The 23,519-nt window shown below is 44.6% G+C and overlaps 1 protein-coding gene across 1 annotated transcript; it reads right to left on the reverse strand.

The window, feature by feature from the left end:
* Nucleotides 1-17: 17 nt before the first annotated feature.
* LINC03042 (long intergenic non-protein coding RNA 3042) lies at nucleotides 18-18,320 on the reverse strand. Its single transcript, XM_015145077.3, is given in 5 exon segments — nucleotides 18-270; nucleotides 3,783-3,799; nucleotides 3,801-3,887; nucleotides 15,668-15,978; nucleotides 18,317-18,320. Coding segments are annotated over 5 exon segments (672 nt in total).
* Nucleotides 18,321-23,519: the final 5,199 nt, after the last annotated feature.

Here is a 23,519-nt window from a genome sequence, read left to right on the forward strand (position 1 = left end):
TTCTCGGCCAGTGGTTCTTAAACTTCAGCACACATCAGAATCACCTGTGCCCCAGAAAGCATGGCTTGCTTGGCCCACCCCAGGGTTTCTGATTCAGGAGGTCTGGGCGGGGCTGGAGAATGTGCATTTCCAATCAGTTCCCCGGAGATTGTGATGCTTTCTCTGCAGGAGCCACAGTTCAAGCAGAGAGGACTGCAGAGGCTTGAGACAGGAAAGAGTTTGATAGGTTCCAGGACAAGAAAGGAGTCCGGTGTGGCTGGAGGGTAATGACTGAGGGGCTGGAGAGGGAGGCAGGTATCACAACATGCAGTGGAGACACAGACACAGGCACACACACACACACACACACGATGTTTGAAGTGGGGTGTGCGTGCGGGGTTAATGACCTGATTTGCCTTTGCAATTGTTATTTCATTTGATTCTCTTCGCAGTCACCATGCTGTGAACTCGGTGCCTTTGATCTCTGTAAACCACCCCACCCCGCACCTTCCACAGAGTAGATGCTGGCTAAATTGTATTATGTGCCAGATGCTGTCCTAAGCTCTTTATAAACATGATCTCATTTAATCCTCCTAATGACCCTGTGAAGCAGGAACTGTTATAATCCCATTTTACAGATGAGGAACACTGAGGCATCAGAGAGGTTACATAACTTGCCTGGGGTCACATAACTAGGAAATAACAGCCTGGCTGGTAAGCTCCAGCTGAGCCCTCAGCCTCCACCCTGCGCTGCCTCTGCTGCCCCACGATGCTGCCCTTTTACATGAGTGACCAACCTTGAAAGGCAGTCAGGTCAGACATGATGATCACCATCATTTAAAGATGGGGAAACTGGCCGGGCGTGGTGGTTCACGCCTGTAATCCCAGCACTTTGGGAGACCAAGGTGGGTGGATCACAAGGTCAGGAGATCGAGACCATCCTGGCTAACACAGTGAAACCCCGTCTCTACTAGAAATACAAAAAATTAGCCGGGCGTGCTGGCAGGTACCTATAGTCCCAGCTACTTGGGAGGCTGAGGCAGGAGAATGACGTGAACCCGGGAGGCAGAGCTTGTAGAGAGCCGAGATCGCACCACTGCACTCCAGCCTGGGTGACAGAGCGAGACTTCGTCTCAAAAAAAAAAAGATGGGGAAACTGAGGCTCAGACAGGCACCTGGTCATAGGTAGAGGAAGGGTATGACCCAGATCTCCTGAGGCCAGATCTCAAGGTCTTGTCCCAAAACTGGGCTGCCACAAACCTGGAGTCTCCAGTGTGCTTGGTGCTGAACCAGGCAGACAAAGAAGTTAACTGAGAAAGAAAAGGCCCCCGCCTGGCAGGTGTGAGGGCGAGGCTGGTACCCTGCAGCGATGGGACTGATAGCTTTGTTCTCGGGCTGGGCGCCCTGTCCGCAGCCTCCTCCTTACCTGGGCTGGGGCAGCAGCTGGGCTCCTGTGCCTGGAGGTGCCAACAGGGCCGGTCATTCACAAAGCCACCGTTGGTTTTGTAGCCATAAAGAAAGATACAGCCCTTCCCTCGGGGAGCGAAAGCTGATACCGTAAACACTGTGGGCTCTATCTTTGATCTGGTGGGTCATAGGAATGGCTTTTCTCCCCAGGTAGGGTTACCAGGAGAGGACTGGGCAGACCTTTGGGAAGCTGTGCCCTGCTGAACAGATGGTGCAGGGTGGGAGGGCAGGTCTGAGAGGGGAGCCAAACAATTACCCCCAGGTCTGGAACCCAGACACCAAATTTCAGGCCTTGGGGAAATTCTCAGTTTTAAAATAAATCCCTGGGGCTGCTTGTAACTTTTAGTCTTTGGCTTTAAAAATAGTTATTTTCTAGATAAAGGAAAATAATAACTTGCAAACTTGAAAAAGCCACAAACCCCTTTATGGCCGGGTGCTGTGGCTCATGCTTGTAATCCCAGCACTTTGGGAGGCCAGGGTGGGCAGATCCCTTGAGGTCAGGAGCTCGAGACTAGCCTGCTCAACATCGTGAAACCCCATCTCTGCTAAAAATACAAAAATTAGCCTGGCATGGTGGCAGGCGCCTGTAATCCCAGCTACCTGAGAGGCTGAGGCAGGAGAATTGCTTGAACCCAGGAGGCAAAGGTTGCAGTGAGCTGAGATTGCACCACCGCACTCCAGTCTGGGTGGCAGCAAGACTCCATTAAAACAAAACAAAACAGCCACAAACACCTTTAAACTACATGTTGGTAAAGGCTAGTGTCAGGCCCGGAAGAGACCTAGGGGTGGGATGGTGGATGGAGGGCCCGGGTCTGAAATGCTTTTGTCTCTTCCTATGAGCTGATTTTGATTTGGGGTCATTTCCCTGGTATTGCGTTGAGTCATAGCTCTGTTCAAGAAGATGGTTATTTTCAAACTAACTTTAAAAATTGAGAGTGGCTTCTCTTATTCTGCTTCCTCTATCTATGATGCTCTTGTTGTTTTTCAGCTCTGTGAACTCCTAGTTATCCCTCAAGACCCTGTTCAAACATCACCTTCAAAACTGCCATATCCTACCCCCTTTCAACCCTAGAAAATCATGAATACATCCAATTATCCCTTCGTTATGCTCCATCTAAAAGTGCCTGTTCACAACTTCACATAACATGGGAGTTCACCATCAAGGTCGTTTTTTCTGGCCAGATGACCCACAGAACTCGATAAAAGACTTTTTTACATATCATTTTATCCCCAATACCCAGCACATTGCCTGATACTTAACAAATGACCTTGACTGGGCGCAGTGGCTCATGCCTGTAATCCCAGCACTTTGGGAGGCTGAGGCGGGCGAATTACCTGAGGTCGGGAGTTCAAGACCAGCCTGACCAACATGGAGAACCCTGTCTCCACTAAAAATACAAAATTAGCCAGGTGTGGTGGCACATGCCTGTAATCTCAGCTACTCGGGAGGCTGAGACAGGAGAATCGCTTGAACCCGGGAGGCAGAGGTTGTGGTGAGCTGAGATAGCACCATTGCACTCCAGCCTGGGCAACAAGAGTGAAACTCCATCTCGAAAAAAAAAAAAAATGGCCTTGAATGAATGTTGTTGAATGAATGTTATTCGCTCTGCATCATAAGTAGAGTAAAGAGAAAGAAATATTTATAAGCATCTATCACAGACCAAGTACTGTGTAGCCGTCATCTATATGTTATTTAATTTCATCTCTATTAGAAGAGCTTTCATTTGTTTAAATCTAGACTACACGGGCAGTGATATCTTAACACAGTTAAGATACCTGGGAGGCTGGGCACAGTGGCTCATACCTGTAATCCCAGCATTTTGGGAGGCCGAGGCAGGTGGATCACCTGAGGTCAGGAGTTTGAGACCAGTCTGGCCAACGTGGCCAAACTCTGTCTCTACTAAAAATAGAAACATTAGCCAGGTGTGGTGGCGGGTGCTTGTAGTCCCAGCTACTTGGGAGGCTGTGGGGGGAGGGTTGCTTGAACCCAGGATGCGGAGGTTGCAGTGAGCTGAGATCGCACCACTGTACTCCAGCCTCTGTCTCTAAATAAATAAATACATACATACATAAATAAAAGATACCTGGGAAAACAGTTTTTTTTTTTTTTTTTTTTTGAGACGGAGTCTCAGAAAACAGTTGATGAATACCTGTAAGGTGCTACAGGGCTGTAGGAAATGCAAAGAAGGACAATGTCTGTCTTCTGGGAGTTTCAGATATTATTGAGAACACATATATGTACACATGCACACATCCCACACATATATACCTTACTCACTCAAAGAAAGATTATTGAACTTGTAAAACACACTGATTTCTAAATGCCTGCTACAGACCTAAATGTGATAGAAATGGGAAGAATGAGAGATCACTGTGGGCTCCAGTGTTTTTGAAGAAACCTCAGATGTGAGTCTCTCCCAGTGGCCTATATTCTCATATGCCTAGAGACTGGGAACAGATGAGATGATCTCCAGCAGTCTGCTGGCTGGAGAATGGAGAATTGTTTATAACGATACCTTATATTAATGACTTTTCAAAAAGTGCTGTAACATCCATGATCTTATTTTTATCTCCAAAGTCATACAGCTGATAATGAAGCAGAGCCTGGGGTTGGATTCTGTCTCTGTCAATTACTAGTGGGGCTTCTGTCTGCCCATATGGCATCTCTGTGCAAATTGGAAAACAATGCCCCTTGCTCAGGTAAAATTGTGTTAAATTTAGTATATTACCGCATAGCTTGAACAACTGTGGTGGCAGCCTTATCCTGGTTGTGCTTTCCGGAACATCTGCACTGCAATCTTCCTGGCTGAGGGCATACATGTGCCACACTCTCATCGCTTATGCTCCCTGCCCACCCCTGCCCTCCAATGCCAGGGCATGTCTGTCTCTGGCAGCTTGTACCTTTGCCTTAACCCGAATTCCTCCATTAAGTAAAGGGATTATACCAGGTTCAAAGTGGGGAAGGGTAAGGAATTAGGCCCCCTGAAGTGTGTCTGGGAGAGGCACAGTGGTGCATATGAGAGTGTCAGCAATGTACTTGCAGCTGTTCTGAGTGTGTGTGTGATCCATTGTATGGTGTGGGTTTTAAGTAGGAGAGGACTCTCCCCTGCAGCTTCAGAACTTTGGCTGGTGTCTCCACACATCCCTTCATTCCCTGACATGTACGATGTGAATACTACACATACCTCCCACCCCAGATCCTTTATACAGTGCTGAACCTGAGCAACTGTATATAGTGATCCTTGGATTGGAAGGTCATTAATTTATTATTTATTTATTTACTTATATTTATTTATTAAATAAAGTAAGTTTCAGTGTAACAGTGAGATATTTGTTTATTTTTGAGACAGGGTCTCACTCTGGTTGCCCAGGCTGGAGTGCAGTGGTGCAATCAGGGCCTCCACCTCCTGGGTTCAGGTGATCCTCCCACCTCAGCCTCCTGAGTAGCTGGGACTATAGGCCACCATACCTGGCTAATTTTTGTATTTTTAGTAGACTCTGGGTTTCGTCATGTTGGCTAGGCTGGTGTCAAACTCCTGAGTTCAAGTAACCCACCCGCCTCAGCCTCCCAAAGTGCTGGGATTATAAAGGCATGAATCACTGCTCCCAGCCTGTCCTTAATTTTTTAAAATTGTGAAAATTACAAAAGTTACCTGCTCTTTTCTAACAAATTAAATTAAATAGGGATACAAAAACAAATTGAACACTCATTCTTGCTACTCTTTGCCTCTCATGCCTACTAAGTAACCAGTGCTAAGCTTGCTTGCATATTTCCACTACTTAATAGTGCATTTTTTTTTCATATTTTTTTCCATATTTCCAGTACTTAATGCGTGATAAGGGAAACAGAAGCAAACATATGTATGCATATATGGGTTTTTGTTTCTTTAAACAAGTGTTTTAACAAAATTGAATCATACTATATATGTACTTTTTAATTTTTTGTTGTTGTTGTTGAGACGGAGTCTCACTCTGTCGCCCAGGCTGGAGTGCAGTGGCGTGATCTCGGCTCACCGCAAACTCTGCCTCCTGGGTTCACGCCATTCTCTTGCCTCAGCCTCCCAAATAGTTGGGACTACAGGTGCCCGCCACCACGCCTGGCTAATTTTTTTGTATTTTTAGTAGAGACGGGATTTCACCGTGTTAGCCAGGATGGTCTCAATCTCCTGATCTCATGATCTGCCCGCCTCGGCCTCCCAAAGTGCTGGGATTACAAGCATGAACCACCGTGCCCAGCACTTTTTAATTTTTTAAAAATGTTTACATTTTAGTTAATTAGTTAATTAATTTTTTGGAGATGGAGTCTCACTCTGTCACCCAGGCTGTCCTGCCTCAGCCTCCTAAGTAGCTGGGACTACAGGTGCATGCCACGATGCCCAGCTAATTTTTGTATTTTTAGTAGAGACGAGGTTTCACCATGTTGGCCAGGATGGCCTCTATCTCCTGACCTCGTGATCTGCCTGCCTTGGCCTCCCAAAATGCTGGATTATAGGTGTGAGACACCGTGCCCGGCCATGACTGGCTAATTTTTTTTTTTTTTTTGTATTTTTAGTAGAGATGGGGTTTTACCATGTTGGCCAGGCTGGTCTCGAACTCCTGACCTCAGGTGATCCGCATGCCTTGGCCTCCCAAAGTGCTGGGATTACAGGCATGAGCCACCATACCCGGCCCTATGCCCTTTTATAAAGTTTAAGAATATAGTGTGGAAATCTACAGTCTGGGCCAATACGTTGGCATGTGCTCGTTAATATTTTTGATAACTGCATGATATTCCATAGTGTAGTTGTACAATAATTTGTTTTAAATTTACATTTAATTTAATTTATTTTTTTTGTTAGAGACAGGGTCGTGTTCTGTTTCCTGGGCTGGGGTGCCGTGGTGTGACCATAACTCACTGCAGACTTGAACTCCTGGGTTCAAGTGATCGTCCCACCTCAGTCTCTTGAGTGAATGGAACTACAGGTACATGCCACCACACTTGGCTAAAACTTAACAATTTATGTAGAAATGGGGGTCTCACTATGTTACCCAGGCTGGTCTTGAACTCCTAGACTCAAGTGATCCTCCTGCCTTGGCCTCCCAAAGCACTGGGATTACAGGTGTGAGCCACTGTACATGGCCTCTCTTTTTCTGACTGTCTTTTTCTTTTTTTTTTTTTTTTTTTTTTTGAGACGGAGTCTCGCTCTGTCGCCCAGGCTGGAGTGCAGTGGCGGGATCTCGGCTCACTGCAAGCTCCGCCTCCCGGGTTTACGCCATTCTCCTGCCTCAGCCTCCCGAGTAGATGGGACTACAGGCGCCCGCCACCTTGCCCGGCTAGTTTTTTTTGTATTTTTTTAGTAGAGACGGGGTTTCACCGTGTTAGCCAGGATGGTCTCGATCTCCTGACCTCGTGATCCGCCCGTCTCGGCCTCCCAAAGTGCTGGGATTACAGGCTTGAGCCACCGCGCCCGGCCTGACTGTCTTTTTCTAATCAATTTGTAGGCAATCTTTGTGTGTTAGGGCTATCAATTCTTATGTTATGGGCTACCAATTCTTATGTTTCTTTCAGTCTTTTGTCTTTTAGTTTTGTTTAAGGTGTCTTTTACCATATTTTACATTTTATATAATCAAATGTGTGTTTTTAATGTCTTCTAGTACAGAGTCTGGCCTGTGTAGGTCTCCAGTTCCTACAGTTATATAAACATTCTACATTTCTTCATTGAAAAAAAAAATAGTACATTGTGAATCCATTTGGGTTTTATTTTAAAATCTTTTGGGAGGTATGGAGAAGTATTTAAATCTCTCTGAGGCTTCAGTTTCCTCTGTTGTAACATGGGCATCATTAGGACGAAAGAAAACGTGTGTAAAACTTACAACATGATGCCTGCAACAGGGCTGATACTCAGTACGTGGTTGTAAGAGTTAGTTTGTGAGTGATGGCATGCACTTGTTGTCCCAGCTACTTGGGAGGCTGAGTGGGGAGGACCACTTAAGGCCAGGAGTTCAAGTCGAGCCTAAGCAAAGTAGCCAGATTTCCATCTCTTAAAAAAATAAAAAATAGGCCGGGCGTGGTGGCTCACGCCTGTGATCTCAGCACTTTGGGAGGCCAAGGCGGGCAGATCACCTGAGGTCAGGAGTTTGAGACCAGCCTGGCTAACATGGTGAAACCCTGTTTCTACTAAAAATACAAAAAAATTAGCCGGGTGTGGTGGCATACGCCTGTAGTCCCAGCTACTTGGGAGGCTGAGGCAGCAGAATCGCTTGAACCTGAGAGGCAGAGGTTGCAATGAGCCGAGATTGCACCATTGCACGCCAGCTTGGGCAACAAGAGTGAAACTCCGCCTCAAAAAAATATAAAAATAAAAATAAAAATAAATAAAAGAGAGTTAGAACTAGAATCCTGACTGTGGCCTAGAGTTTTTTTCCTCCATCTCAGTAACTTGGCTCATATTGGTGACTTTGCTTTTTTCTCTTGGACAGATGTGCTGCTTTGAACTGGGTGAGTGCTCCCTCCTGGTGCTGGAGCTGGGGTTGGGCACTGAGCCAGGATGGGAAGAAGCAAGGAGGAGTGGTTTACAGAAAGTATTTCTGTGTAAGGGATTCCACACTTGGAAGTTCCCTCTGGACACCAGTGGGACCTGAACTCACACTGCGTCAGGGCCTCCTGAGCTCCTGAGGGACATCAGGTCACCAACTCCCTGTTTAGGATGGACTCTCCCTGTGGGAACAGGGAAAGAACTGGAGCTGAAGTAGATGTGAGAGGTGAGGGTGGCAGACTGTTGGGGCTCTGGAGAATCTTCCAGACATTTCTGCTGCCTCTCCCAGCAGACTATGCCAATGAACGAATCAGAAAGCTTAAAGAGGGAAGCAGAAGATGAAAGAAATCCTGGGACCATGAAGCTTCAGAAGGCTGGGTGCCACAGTCCCCAGGCTCGGGAATGAACGCCTTAGCTGGAGCGTCGGGGCTTGGTGTCCCTGGACTACCCACACCAGGCAGGTTGCTATGCATGCTCATGTCATCATCCATATTCAATTTCATCAATTACACTCAGTAATGTCCTTGACAACTATTTTTTTCTTCAATTCAGGATTTAATCCAGGATCACACATTGCATTTAATTGTTATTGTCTCTTCAGTTCTTTTAAATTGGGCAATTCCTTAGCCTTCTTTGTGTTTTATGACCTTGACTTTTTGTATGTGTGTGGCAAAAAAGTTCAAATTATACCTTGACATTTTAAAATAGTACAGGTCAATTATTAAGTAACATTTCTTGTGATTAAATTCAGGTTATGGGTTTTGGGCAGGACACTGGGGAGATGCTGTGACCTCCTCAGAACACCATATCAAAGATACACATGATGTTGGCCTATTCCAACACTGGAGATGTTAACTTTTTTTTTTTTCTTTTTAGATGGAGTTTCACTCTTATTGCCCAGGCTGGAGTGCAATGGCGCAATCTTGGCTAACTGCAACCTCTGTCTCTCTGGTTCAAGAGTTTCTCCTTCCTTAGCTTCCCAAGTAGCTGGGATTACAGGCCCGCCTGCCACCATGCTGGGTTAATTTTTTGTATTTTTGGTAGAGATGGGGTTTCACCATGTTGACCAGGCTGGTCTCGAACTCCTGACTTCAGGCGATCCACCAGCCGTGGCCTCCCAAAGTGTTGGGATTACAGACGTGAGCCACTGCACCCAGCCAGCGGACGTTAACTTTTGATCACTGGCTAAGGTAGTAGCCTTCAGGTTTCATCACTGTAAAGTTACTATGTTTCCTCTTTGTAATTAATAAGTAATTTATGGGGAGATGCCTTGAGACTTTGTAAATATCTTGTTCCTCATTAAACTTTGAACCACCAGTTTAAATATCCACTGATGATTTTGTAACATCATTATTCCTTGTTAGTTTATTAATTAACATTTTACTGTAAGAAGAGCTTTTCCTTGACCTTCCCATGTATGCATAAATGGATGGATGGATGGATATCAGTATGAACTTGTAGGTTGTTATTTTATTAGTGGGTTATAATCCATTACTGTTAGCATTTATTTATTGCTCAAATTGTCACAGATTTGGCTGGTGGGTGTGGTGTGGGATTTTGTTTTGTTTTGTTTTGCTTTTTTAGCCTACTGTTTTCTCACTTATTTATTTAGTCATTTTACCTATGGGTAAAATTTATTTACCCATAAACTTTTTCCAACTCGGGTGACTCTGACTTAGAATCAATTTTGAAACTGGAGACGACTTTGCATGTCATGTTGCTTTGCCCAACCTCTTTATTTTCCATATGAAAGCTCTGACCGCCCCCAACACTTAAGCATGTTTTCAAGGTCTTGTGGCTTGTTAGAGGCAGAGCATGAGCTGAAACCTGTGTCCTTGGCTCCTGGGAGGACATTTCCAGCCTCCTTAGCATCGAGAAGCTTCTACTGTTACAGTTCTTTAGGCAACTGGAACTCCCCATGTCCTGTGTGGGCTGTCAGGAACTGATGGTTCCAGTATTTATTGACAAGGCTTTTCGCGGAGTTCTTGGGCATCCTCCCTGAATCCTTAACCTTGGCAATGGAAAAAGAGGGTTCTCAGGGTCTTCAGAACTTCTATCATGTTGAATAATTTCCAAGGGCCTTGTGGTGGCCAAGATATGAAAAATGAAAAACTCATGCTGGCCGGGCGTGATGGCTCATGCCTGTAATCCCAGCACTTTGGGAGGCCGAGGCAGGCAGATCTTGAGGTCAGGAGTTTGAGACCAGCCTGACCAACATGTTGAAACCCCGTCTCTACTAAAAATACAAAAATTAGCTGGGTGTGGTGGCATGTGCCTGTAATCCCAGATACTCAAGGCAGGAGAATCGCTTGAACCCGGGAGGTGAAGGTTGCAGTGAACTGAGATCACACCACTGCACTCAAGCCTGGATAACAGAGCCAGACTCGTCTCAAACAAAAAACAAAAAACAAAAACAAACAAACAAAAAAACTAATGCCTACCAACTTCTCACATTCTCACAGTTTACAGTTTGTTGGTGGGTTTCCCTCCCTCCCTCCCTCCCTCCCTCCCTCCCTCCCTTCCTCCCTTCCTTCCTTCCTTCCTTCCTTCCTTCCTTTCTTCCTTCCTTCCTCTCTTTTCTTTCTTTCTTTCTTTCTCTTTCTTTCTTTCTTTCTTTCTTTCTTTCTTTCTTTCTTTCTTTCTTGTCTTGGCCTATTGCCCAGGCTGGAGTGCAGTGGTGCAATCATAGCTCACTGCAGCCTCGACATCCTGGCCTCAAATGATGTCCCCACCCCAGCCTCCCAAGTACTTGGGACTATAGGAGTCCACCACCACCCCCAGCTAATTTTTAATTGAGATGAAGTCTCACTATGTTGCCCAGGCTGGTCTCGAACTCTTAGCCTCAAGTAATTCTCTTTCCTTAGCTTCCCGAGTTGTGGGGATTACAGATGTGAGTCACCATCCTTGTCCTCTTATTGGTAGGACTCTATGTGACATTGTGAAGGTCATCTGTGGTCTGCTTGTCCAATATCCCTCCTATATTCCTTTGCCACTATCCTTCCATTTTTTTTGGGGTGGGGAGGATCACTACCCCATTTCTAGTCCATGTGATTTGGGAAGGCCTGACCCTCCATAGGCAATCAGATCAGCATGGTAGTTAACTCAGAAATGGGCATGTGACCCAAGCTAGGCCCATGACAGTCATCCCTGCACTTTTGCTGAAACTGCTGGGAATGAGGTGCTTTCTTTTCATTGGAATAGCTACTTGCAAGGCAGTAAGTAACGTGAAATTTCTGGGGCCATCTTTGCTGCTCTCTCAAAAGAGCCTGCTTGAAAAATGGAGCCAACGCAGAAGAAATGAAGGGACAGAATAAGTTTTGGTTGATATTAGCTGACCCCTGATCCCACTGAGCCAGAAGCCATCTACTCATGGACATTTTTAGTTATGAGAGCCAAATAATTTGCTGCCTTGCTGGATTGAGCTAGTTTTCAGTCACTTGCAGTGAAGAGAGTCCTGCCTCATTTCACTTCCTTTTAGGCTTAGGTCCCGCCTCTCACAGCTTTAGAGCCGTAAAAAGGATAAAGTGAACCCAGGCAGTGCTGAGCTAGCCAGTCTCCTGGCTAAGTGTGCAAAGAACTCTGGAATTACTACTACCCTGGTCTGATCAGTAGCCTTGCCTGCTGCTTACCATACAGCCATAGGGGTATTGCTTCCTTGAGCCCTGAGGCACTATACCTGTTTTTAAAAATGATTTTTATTTAGGTCAGGTGTGGTGGCTCACGCCTGTAATCCCAGCACTTTGGGAGGCTAAGGCGGGCAGATCACTTGAGGTCAGGAGTTTGAGACTAGCCTGGCCAACATGGCAAAACCCCGTCTCTACTAAAAATATATGATTAGCTGGGCGTGGTGCCTCACATCTGTAATCTCAGCTACTTGGGAGACTGAGGCATGAGAATCACTTGAGTCTGGGAGGTGGAGGCTGCAGTGAGCTGAGATTGCACCACTGGGCTCCAGCCTGGGTGACAGAGCGAGACTCCATCTGAAGAAAAATAAAAGATTTTTATTTAAAAAATGTTTTGTAGAGATGGTGTCTTGCTATGTTGCCTAGGCTGGGTCTCAAACTCCTAGCCTAAAGCTCCGGGATTATAGATGTGAGCCACTGTGCTTAGCCAGCACTATACTTCTATTAGTTGCCAATGCTTGCTTTGTTCTGTATTGTCTAGCGCATGCTTGAGTGTGAGTGTATGAGTGTGTGTGTGATCACGTGTGTGAGCGTGTGTGTGTGTGTGTTCCTTTTACTCCCACCTTGCAGGGTTATTGCAAGCATCAGGTGGGATAATGTAGGTACAGCACTCAGCCCAGTGCCTGGCACAAATATTGAGTGCTCTCTGCCTTCCCCTTTTCTCCTCCTGATTCAGAGAATGACTTAAGGATCTGTGATGTGTTCCAATTTTCAATGTCCTCAATAAATAATGGGGAGTTGAAATACTGTTGCCAGAAATTTGCACTAGTTTTAATTAATTTTATCTGTTTAGAGTAAGATATCTCAAAGTCACTGAATAAATTTATGTCACATATGTTTATGCACATCAGTATTTTTCTTGAGAACTGACAGCCTTAGTCCTTGTTTTGTTCCCTGATGCTGCAGCAGAGGCCAAATGTGTCCTGATTTCTTGAGTGATGGCTGCCAGCTCTCCGAGTGTCACAGTAGGTGAGTCCTCCATGGGGGCAAGCGCCAAGGATGAGTGTGGCCAGGCAGCATCTGCAAGCCCATTTTGTCTATTCTTTATTTTTGTAATACATTTTATTCTTAGGTTATAAACATGTTTATGTTTATTAATATATTTAATGTAAGTTTATATTTATAAATATAAACTTTATAAAGTGTAGTTTGTATGTATAAACCTTAAATATGTTTTGACTTATCCATATAAGTTTTTGTAACTTATATGGATAAGGCAAAACATGTAGAGTATACAAAATATTAATTTTGTTACCCATTTTAACCCCACCCTCTGAAGTAAACATTATAACCAGCTTCATGTGTATCTCTCTACATTTTTTATGTACTACACTTTTCCCACATTTTTACACTTTTATACATTTTCCTATTTTTTTGTTTACATATGCAAATATATAAACATACATATTTGCTTATAGGATGCCCCTTTTAATTTTTTAATGCAAAATAACATCATATTCTGTTCCTTGCTCTTTCCCCTTCCTTCCTTCCTTCTTTCCTTCCTTCCTTCCTCTCTTTTCTTTCTTTCCCTTCCTTCCTTCCTCCTTTCCTCCCTCCCTCCCTCCCTCCCTCCCTCCCTCCCTCCCTCCCTCCCTCCCTGCCTTCCTGCCTGCCTGCCTTCCTTCCTTCCTTCCTTCCTTCCTTCCTTCCTTCCTTCCTTCCTTCCTTCCTTCCTTCCTTCCTTCTTTCCTTCTTTCTTTTCTCTCTTTCTCTCTCTCTTTCTTTTGTCTGGCTCTGTCACCCAGGCTAGAGTGCAGTGACACAATCATAGCTCACTGCAGCCTCGACCTCGACCTCCTGGGCTCAAGTGATCCTCCTGCCTCTGCAGGGATTATAGGAGTGAGCCACTGTGCCCGGCCTCTTTTCCTTTTTTTAAACCTAATAATCCCATGCCTCTTTTTGGGTCAATGTAGATAGATCTAACTCCTTCTTCATAGTGGCTTGTCTTCCATTGTATGGTTGTACCATGATTGATTTATTTAACTGATCTCCTATCAATGGATTTTTCAGGTCCTTTATAGCTTTTTGCAATTACACATAATGCTGACATAAATACCCTTGCAAATATTTTTTTTATATTCAAGGAAACATTTGGTGATTCTACTCTTTTGGCCCATGTGTCACATATGAAGGACACTTACTATATCAACCCTTAATCTGTCCATCAGTCTGCCACATGAGAAGGCATCTTTTTTTTTTTTGAGATGGGGTCTCAAAAAATCAGGCTGGAGTGCAGTGGTGCGATCTCAGCTCACTGCAATTTCCACCTCCCAGGTTCAAGCGATTCTCCTGCCTCGGCCTCCTGAGTAGCTGAGATTACAGGTGTGCGCACCATCACACTTGACTAATTTTTGTATTTTTAGTAGAGACAGGGTTTCACCATGTTGGTCAGGCTGGTCTCGAACTCCTGATCTCAGGTGATCCACCCTCCCTCGGCCTCCCAAAGTGTTGGGATTATAGGCGTGAGCCACTGCGTCTGACTGAGAAGGCATCCTTTTACCTCCCTTTCCAGGACATGTTTTTAGCAGAGCCCTGTTGGGAAAAACACCAGTTTATGAATGTAGAACCTGGGCCCAAATGTAAGACCAGCCTCACTCCAGATCTAGCCTGGAGCAGTGATTTCTCTGTCCCTCCCATTCTCCCTGTCTCATGTGACCTGAGCACCTCCCCGCGCCTCCATGGTCAGTGACAAGCTGTAATTGGAGCGAAAGGGCTTTGAAGTTCCGATAAATGAGATAATAAATCTCTGCTCTCCGGGGATACAGGGCAGTGTCTGTGCCTATTGAATGGCCTCAACAGTGCTGTGTATATAGTAACTACTTAATTAATATGAAATAAGAACAATAAATCCAGTGGTTGAAGTGATCCCTTTGAAGTTCAGGTCAACTCTGAGCCATCTGAGAAGAATGAATGGAATGGGTAATTGAAACTGATAGATAATCCCCAAACCTCAACTTACTAGTTAATAGGGTTAGGCTCTTTACCTATTAAACCCTTTGAGATACTCAATTTGAAAACTGCTAAAATAAATCCCATACTTTCATTTATTTTTTCATTGTTGTGGGGCAGGAGAAATTGAGCTGTGAAATGGCCACCAGGAAGGTGGCAGGATGACGAGTCAGGAGTCCTGCGTGAGACATCCACAAACATCTCATAAGCAGCTTCTGAATCACACAGCATCAAGGCTGCCAAAATGCCTGGCCAGTTTTGGACCTGGAGACCTAAGAATGGGTCTCCCTGTGGACTCCTCCTGACCTGGGTGGGGCAAGGCTCTGGGAAAATAGGTCAAATGACTCTTGGTCTAGAACCGTCTGGCTAGAGATGCCCCAACTTTGCCTTTTGGGCTATTCATCAAATCCAGCCTTTAGGACGCGACATCAGGGTGTCATTTCATGGGAGGATCTGGGTGCATTTTAGTTAAAAGAAGTGATGTCATCACATCCCTGCTGAAAAAAGGAAAAAGGACCCACTCTGTGCTGACATACCGAGTCCTGGGCAGGGAAGTCTGGACAGACACCTGGGCCCCCACCTGGCTTTTCTACCAGCTAGCTCTGTGACTCTGAGACCATTGTGTCAGTTTTCTCTGCCAGTTCCTCCCTCTGCAAAATGAAGGGCTTGAAATGCAGGATTCTAAGATTGTGGCCATATCTGACTCTGATAACAACCCCATGAGCCTGAAGAATTCAGCACTGCTGCTCCATAGGGGGTTTCAGCAGGAAGCAGGCACAGATGGCTTTCTCTGGAACGTGTTCAGAAATGTGGTGTGTGATGTACGGTGTGAATGAAGCGTGGTGCCCTTTAAACACAGCTTCCCCCTGGGAGTGCTCTGAGCTCCTCGGGTTCTCTGGCTCTCATTCACATTCCACTGTCACTCTGGGCACAGGCAGCCCTCACGTGCTTGTGCACTGAGCACACACACACACCCCGCCCCGACTGACACACAGTTGGTGACTCACAACTGACACAATCATTACACATATCGGATGACTCAGCGGGGACGCTCACACACGGGCTCACGCTCACCATGACGTGTAGAAGTGGTTGTGCCCACAGCGTCAGGCACCCCCACAGCAGCCTTGGTGGAGGCTCTTGCTAGCGGTGTCTGCAAATGATTTGCATTCTTGGCTCTTTGGAACTGCCTGTTCTTTGTCTTTCTGTTCACTGCTCAACCCTTTCCTTCCCTTCTGTCCCAAACTTGGCTGGTTTTAGTCTCTTGCTCCCAAGCTCCTCAGCCAGCTTCCTGGACTGGCTCAGGCAGTCTCTAAGGCTCCTGCCAACTCCAAGGCTGCTTCTAATCAACTCCTCAGCTGGGAGGAGTCCCTTCCTCAGGGGGTCTCATTCCCTCCCTGACCTGAGCATCTCTTCCTGTCTTCTTCAGGAAGATCTTCAATATCTGTGCCATTTGAGCCAGCCCCTTTCACAAGACAAGGAGCACCCAGAGCCAGTCACATCATAGAAAGTGCTGGCGGCTTCTGGAGTCTCTGAGTCTTCAGTGTCTCTGGGGGTGCCCTTTCTCTTTCTGGCAGCCCGGGCAGATAGAAGTGTTGGGGTTCTTAGAAAATCATCTCTGGGAGTTGAGCAGAACCAGCTGGTTCTGGATAAGCAGAGAAAAAAGATGCTGCACGTCCCAGCCATAATGGGCTGGGAGGGACCTACCCCAGAATGGGAAGCAGGGTGGGGAGGAAAGAGAGGCCTGTGTCCATGGCTGCTGGCTGAGGTCTGATGGGAAGATAGGGGAACACGTCCTGGAGCTGCACTTCCTTACAATTCATCTTCTGCTTTCAGATTTAAGGTTACTTTGCCTAGAATAACTCCTGTCTTTCCTCTTTTCCTGGGGGAGCCCTCACACAGGAGAGGGAGTGTGGCAGAGTGTAATGTGAAGAGCCCAGGCCAGGGTCAGAGGCGCAGGCGTAAGTCTCTGCTAATAGCTCTGTGGTCCTGGGCTTGACATTAACCATTTGAGTCTCTGCTTCCTTGACTGTCAGATGTTCTAATAGCACTTTTCCGTATCCTCTGAAGATATGGGGGCGCGGATCAGGTGAGCTAGCAGACGTGACAATGCCTTCACAAATTAAAAGTGGCACACACAAAAAGTGAGAATTTGAACAGCAGCAAGGAGATGGTGGAGGAGCTGCCCACAGAGGGTCTTTGAGGGAGACCTGAAGATTCCCCTCCTGAACATGGGGTAAAGTCCCTGCTGGAATCCCAAGGCTGGTTCGGGACCTCCTTTGACTCCGGCACCAGAGGCCCAGACAAGTACTTGCTAGGCCCCTGCTTTGGACCCAGCTGTCATTGAGCTGAGTGTTTTCCTGGAGAGAGGAGAAGGGGTCCTTCCATGTGGATTTTCCCTAAGTATAGATGCTGGCCCAGCAATGCCAAGAACTGAGACACCCTGTGCCTAGCTCTTGGCTGGCTGCTTATAGCTTGAAATGCCCTTTTCAACTCTGAAACTTTTAGTCTGGCAATCCTTGAGAGCATTTTTTCCCTCCTACTTGGGTGAGAGCTTTATTTTTGACCTCATTCTATCCATCTGAAGAACTAGAGTCCACAGGGAATGACCTTGCTTTAGCAGACCCGAGTCTTCGTCTCTCTACCTCAAGCCCTTGCCCTGTGAATATCCTCAGCTCTCCCTACAACTTCAAATCTGGAAAAGGCACCAGGCACGGTGGCTTATGCCTGTAATCGCAGCACTTTGGGAGGCTGAGGTGGGTGGATCACCTGAGGTCAGGAGTTCGAGACCAGGTTGACCAACATGGTGAAACCCCGTCTCTACTAAAAATACAAAAATTAGCCCAGTGTGGTGGCATGTGCCTGTTATCCCAGCTACTCAGGAAGTTGAGGCAGTAGAATCGCTTGAACCCAGGAGGCAGAGGTGCAGTGAGCCAAGATCGCATCACTGCCCTCCAGCCTGGGTGACACAGCGAGACTCTGTTTCAAAAAAAAAAGAAAAAAAAAAAAAAAATCTGGAAAAGGCTTCCTCAGCAAACAGACTTACAAAAATTTCCAGTTAGCTCTTTCCTTACAGTTGGTCTGCTGTTTTTGGATTTAAGGTTACTTTGCCAATGTGCCTGGCCTTAACGGCCAGTTAAATATTTAACATATATAGCATGTACATCAGACACGGTTCTAAGCATTTTTCTACAATATTAATTAATTTTCAGAAAACCCTTTATGGGGTAGGCACTCTCATCCCCATTTTGCTGCATAGGACTCCAAGGACAGAGGTTAAATAACATGCCTAAAGTGGGGCAGATTAGCGTACAGTGGCGGGCGTGGAATTCAACCCAGGCCACCTGCCTGGGGAAATTAGCCTGTGACCCCAGCTTTCTTCTGCCCACTGGTGGGCGGTGATTCCAATAGCACCATATGCTACTGATGGTTTTCTTGAAAGCAGCAGGAATTCCTGATCTACTGGCAAGAAGGAGAAATGAAGCAAAGCCAGAGCTGTTCAGACTCAGGTCCACTCCAGCACACGTGCCTGCGTTCTCATTCCTCAGGCTGGTCTCTTCCTTGACTCCTTCAAGAGCTGCATCTACAAGAGAATAGAGCCACTCTTTCCCTAACTGTCCTCTCCCCTCTTCTCTCTCTGGGGGAGTCCTGCAGAGCCATTGTTCTCCCAACCTCAGCTATTGGGCCTCTCTTGGCAAGGACCTAGCGGCGTCTCTTATTTACCCATTAACGATTAAGCTCCAGGCATTTGACATATAAACACAGAAAACATCAGCATCATTACGGCAAAGATTTCAAAAGATCTTTGGCAGGGAAGGGTTTGATATTTACTTAACAAAAGAATTCCTTACTTCGGTTTTAAGAAAGAATTCACAATAGGATTTAACAAGCCAGTTTCTCCAGTAAATTAAAAACATTCTTTTACTCATTCAGAATATGATTTGTGTTTTAAAAAATGTGTCTCACACACAACTTTTCAAGAGAACACTCGTGGCGTTTTCCCTGAGAGCTCTGTTCCCACGTTATCTTCCAGTGTTTCTCATTTGTTGAGATGGTCCCGCACTAAGCAGAGAGAGAGAATAGCTGCGGAGGAGGGGGTGTGCCTTAGGATCTAAGATTCCACCCCTAGCGACTCTTTCTTTTGTTTCAAGAGTGACTTCTACAGAAGGGTTTCTTTTGTTATACAAGAAGAGTGTTGCTAAGTATATCTTCCATGACTAGAGGTACTTAAGCCAGTCTATTAGAGTACTGGGCCCTTGGGAAGAGGAAGGAGGAAGGGGAGAAAGAACACAGGTAGGTTTATTGGGGGAAAGAAGGGATAGTCACCTGTTCATTTGTTTGTTTGTTAATAATGACTCATATTCCTACCATTGCAAGACATTTGGAATACAAAGGTAAATAAGATAATAGTACAGTCAAGGATCGGGTGCAGCGGCTCACACCTGTAATCCCAGTACTTTGGGAGGCTGAGGGGGGTGGATTACCTGAGGTCAGGAATTTGAAACCAGTCTGACCAACATAGTGAAACCCCGTTTCTACTAAAAATACAAAAAAATTTAGCCGGGCATGGCGGATGCCTATGATCCCAGCTACTCGGGAGGCTGAGGTAGGAGAATCACTTAATCTGGGAGACGGAGGTTGCGGTGAGCCAAGATCACACCACTGCACTCCAGCCTGGATGACAGAGCAAGACTCTGTATCAAAAAAAAAAAAAAAAAAGGAAAGCCACCCACTTGAGCAAGGGTAAAAACTCAGGATGGGGTGCCCAACTAGACGTGGGGACAGTGTTGGGGAAGCCACCACAGAGTTGACAGCAGAGTTTCCAAGGATGAGAAGTAATAATAATTTTTAAAAGGGTTAGGTGCAGTAAGTAGCTCATGCCTGTAATCCCAGCACTGTGGGAGGCTGAGGTGGGAGGATCGCTTGAGGCCAGAAGTTCCAGACCAGCCTGGGCAACATAGTGAGACGCCTTTCTACAAAAAATTAAAAAATTAGCTGGGTGTGGTGGCGGGCTCCTGTGGTCCCAGCTACTCAGAGGCTGAGGTGGGAGGATTGCTTGAGCCCAGGAGGTCCAGGCCGCAGTAAGCTCCACTCCAGCCTGGGTGACAGAGAGAGACTGTATCTCAACAACAACAACAAAAAATTAAGAAACATTCCTAAAACTTGTATTTGCTATATGCCCAACATATAATACTAAGCATCTTGCATTTTAACTCATATAATCTTCATAAAAATATAAGGAAAGAGCTACTGCTATCCTTATTTTACAGAAAAGCAACCAGGCTCAGAGAAGTTAGGTAATTTGCTAAAGCCCGCAGATAGTGAGCAGTAGAAATGGGAGAAAACCCAGGCTTTCCAGCTCCAGAGCTCATGGTTAGTGCTTTTAACCACTATTATATATTTTTGTATATAGAGGCAATTATTATTTTGACTATGAAATATTTAAAATACCAAGAAGAATGCAAAGAATAACATCATGAAGGTCCATAAATCCACCGTTCATCTCCACTAAATTCCAGTATTTTGCCTTGCTTACTTAATTTTTCTTAAAACGAAAAGAAGTTACGAAAAAAAGATATGACGGAAATCCCCTTGTGTACTGCACCCTGAGATAAAGACTGAATTCGGGTTTCTCTTTTCCAGGCATGTATTTATATTATTAAAGCATTTGTAGATGTCTAACAATATGTAATAGTCTTTTGCATGTTTTCAAACTTGTATAAATAGTGTCATTTTTACAGGTTGCTTTACATTCAACATTATATTTTTGAGATTTTATCTTTGTTAATTCCACATGATTTTAAGTTCATTTATTTGAAATACCATGTCAGGCTGGGTGCAGCGGCTTGTGCCTGCAATCCCAGCATTTTCGGAGTCTGAGGTGGGTGGATCACTTGAGGTCAGGAGTTAGAGATCAGCCTGGCCAACATGAAGAAATTCTGTCACCACTAAAAATACAAAACTTAGCCGGGCGTGGTGGCGGGTGCCTGTAATCCCAGCTACTCAGGTGGCTGAGAATCTCTTGAACCTGGGAGGCAGAGGTTGCAATGAGCTGAGATCGCACCACTGCATTCCAGCCTGGGTGACAGAGTGAGGTTGTCTCAAAAATAAATAAAATATAATATCATATCATAAATTGTATTATATATCTTTAAAATACTACTATATAGTATTCCATTCTATGAATAATATACCATGTTTGAATTTCCTAGCTTTTGAAACTATTTTGCGATTACAGACAATGCTGCAATGAACTTTCTTGAGCACATCCTTTTTTGCCCTCCTAGGAGAATTTCTTTTTTTTTTGAGACAGGGTCTTGCTCTGTTGCCCAGGCTTGAGTGCAATATCATGATTGTAGCTCACTGCAGCCTCAAACTTTTAGGCTCAAGCTCCTAAGTAGGTGGGACGACAAGCACACACCACCACTTCTGCCTATTTTTTTTTTTTTATTAATACTTTTTGTAGAGATGGGGTCTTACTCTGTTGCCCAGTCTGGTCTCAAGGTATCCTCCTGCCTTGGCTTCCCACAGCTCTGGGATGACAAGTATGAGACACGGTGTCCAGTCTCCTAAGAGAAGTTTTAGAAGGGGCATTGCTGCGGTGAAGGGGAGGCCCATTTTCAGCTTCATCTTGTTAACTTCCACGCCAAAGGGGTTGACCAGTTGTACTTCTACCAGTAGTGTGTGAAAGTCCTATTAATCTACATGTTCCCAAGACTTGCTGTTGTTAATGCTTAGGTCTGAAATAATTTCTTATTGTTATTTTAATTGCATTTCCTGATTACTAGGACAGTTGAATATTGTTACAGTTTTTGTTTGTTTCTTCTGTTTACTTGTGTCCATTTGATTGATTTGGCCTTTTCTTAATTGATTTTATAAATTTTAAAAATTAACAGTAAAATTGACTTTTTAAAGGAGGGGATATGTATAGCTCTGAGTTATTTTTTTTAATTTTTTTTTTTTTTTGAGATGGAATTTCGCTCTTGTCACCAGGCTGGAGTGCACGATCTCGGCTCACTGCAACCTCGGCCTCCCGGGTTCAAGGGATTCTCCTACCTCAGACTCCTGAGTAGCTGGGATTACAGGTTCATGCCCCCAAGCCGGTTAATTTTTGTATTTTTAGTAGAGACGAGGTTTTTACAAAGCTGGTCTCAAACTCCTGACCTCAGGCAGTCCACCTGTCTCAGCCTCCCAAAGTGCTGGGATTACAGGTGTGAACCACCGTGCCCAGCCTAGTTCTGAGTTTTAGCACGTCTAGATTCATGTCACCACTGTAGGAAGCAGGATGCATAACAATTCTATTACCCCAAGAAATGATCAGAATATTTTAACCATTCATTAAAAATGAATTCAATTTTTTGGCTTTATAGTTTTCAAGAAATTGGTTCATTTTATGTAAGTCATCAAATTTGTATTTGTGTAAACTGTTTGTAGTATTCTCTTATTATTCTTTAAATGTCTGCAGTATCTGTAGTGATGTCTTCTCTTTTGTTCCAGATACAGGTAATATGTTTCCCTCTCCCCACTTTTTTGGTTAATATGGCTAGAGGATTATCAATTTTATGGATGTTTTCAAAGAAGTAGTTTTGGTTTTATTGATATTCTTCATTGTTTTTGTTTTTAATTTTATTGGTTTCACTCTTATCTTTATTCTTTCATCTTTATTCTTTCCTTCTGATTTTTTGAGTTTATATTGGTTTTGTTTTTCTAGTTTCTTAATGTGGAAGCTTATAATATTGATTGAAGATTTTTTCTTTTAAGATAAGCATTTAATAATATGTATTTCCCTCTATGCATGCCTTAACTGCATCCCACAAATTTTATATTATATTTTTCATTCACTTCAAAGTATTTTCTAATTCCCCTTGAAACTTTCTTTTTGACATATAGATTATTATGTTGTTTAATTTCCAAGTGTTTGGGATTTTTCAGTTATCTTTTTGTTATTGATTGCTAATTTAATTTTATTATGATCTGAGAACATACTTTGTATGATTTCAAGGCTATTGCACTTATTAAGATTTGTTTTATGATCTTGGATATAATCTATCATAGTGAATGTTCCATGTGCATTTCAGAAGAATGTATATTCTGTTCTTGTTGGGTGGGTGTAGTGTTCTGTAAATGTCAATTGAATCCAGTTGGTAGATGAAATAGTTCAACTCTTTATATTTGCTGATTTTATGTTGGCTTGTCCTGTTACTGAGAAAGGAGTATTGAAATCTCTAACTATAATTGTGGACTTCTCTAGTTCTTTCAATTCTATCAGCTTTTGCTGTGTGTATTTTGAAGCTCTTTTGTTAGGTGCGTACACATCTAAAATTGTTATGTCTTCTTGGGGAATAGATTTTGTTTTTTTTTGGAGATAGAGTCTCACTCTGTCACCTAGGCTGTAGTGCAGTGGCACGATTTCAGCTCACTGCAACCTTTGCCCCCTGGGTTCAAGCGATTCTCATGCCTCAGCCTCCCGAGTAGCTGTGATTACAGGTGCCTGCCACCATACCTGGCTAATTTTTGTATTTTTAGTAGAGATAGGGTTTTGCCGTGTTGGCCAGGCTGGTCTCAAACTCCTGACCTCGGTTCATCCAACTGCATAGGCCTCCCAAAGTGCTGGGATTACAGGTATGAGCCACCACACCTGGCTGACTCTTTTATTTTTTATTTTTATTTTACTTACTTATATTTTTGAGACAGACTCTCACGCTGTTGCCCAGGCTGGAGTGCAGTGGTGCGACCTCAGCTCACTGCAACCTCCGCTTCCCGGGTTCAAGCAATTCTTCTGCCTCAGCCTCCCGAGTAGCTGGGATTACCCACATGCACCACCTCACCTGGCTAATTTTTGTATTTTTAGTAGAGACGGGGTTTCACCATGTTGGCCAGACTGGTCTCGAACTCCTGACCTCAAGTGATCTGCCCACTTTGGCCT

This window comes from Macaca mulatta, chromosome 8, assembly GCF_049350105.2.
Source record: "Macaca mulatta isolate MMU2019108-1 chromosome 8, T2T-MMU8v2.0, whole genome shotgun sequence".
NCBI classification, from domain to species: Eukaryota; Metazoa; Chordata; class Mammalia; order Primates; family Cercopithecidae; genus Macaca; species Macaca mulatta.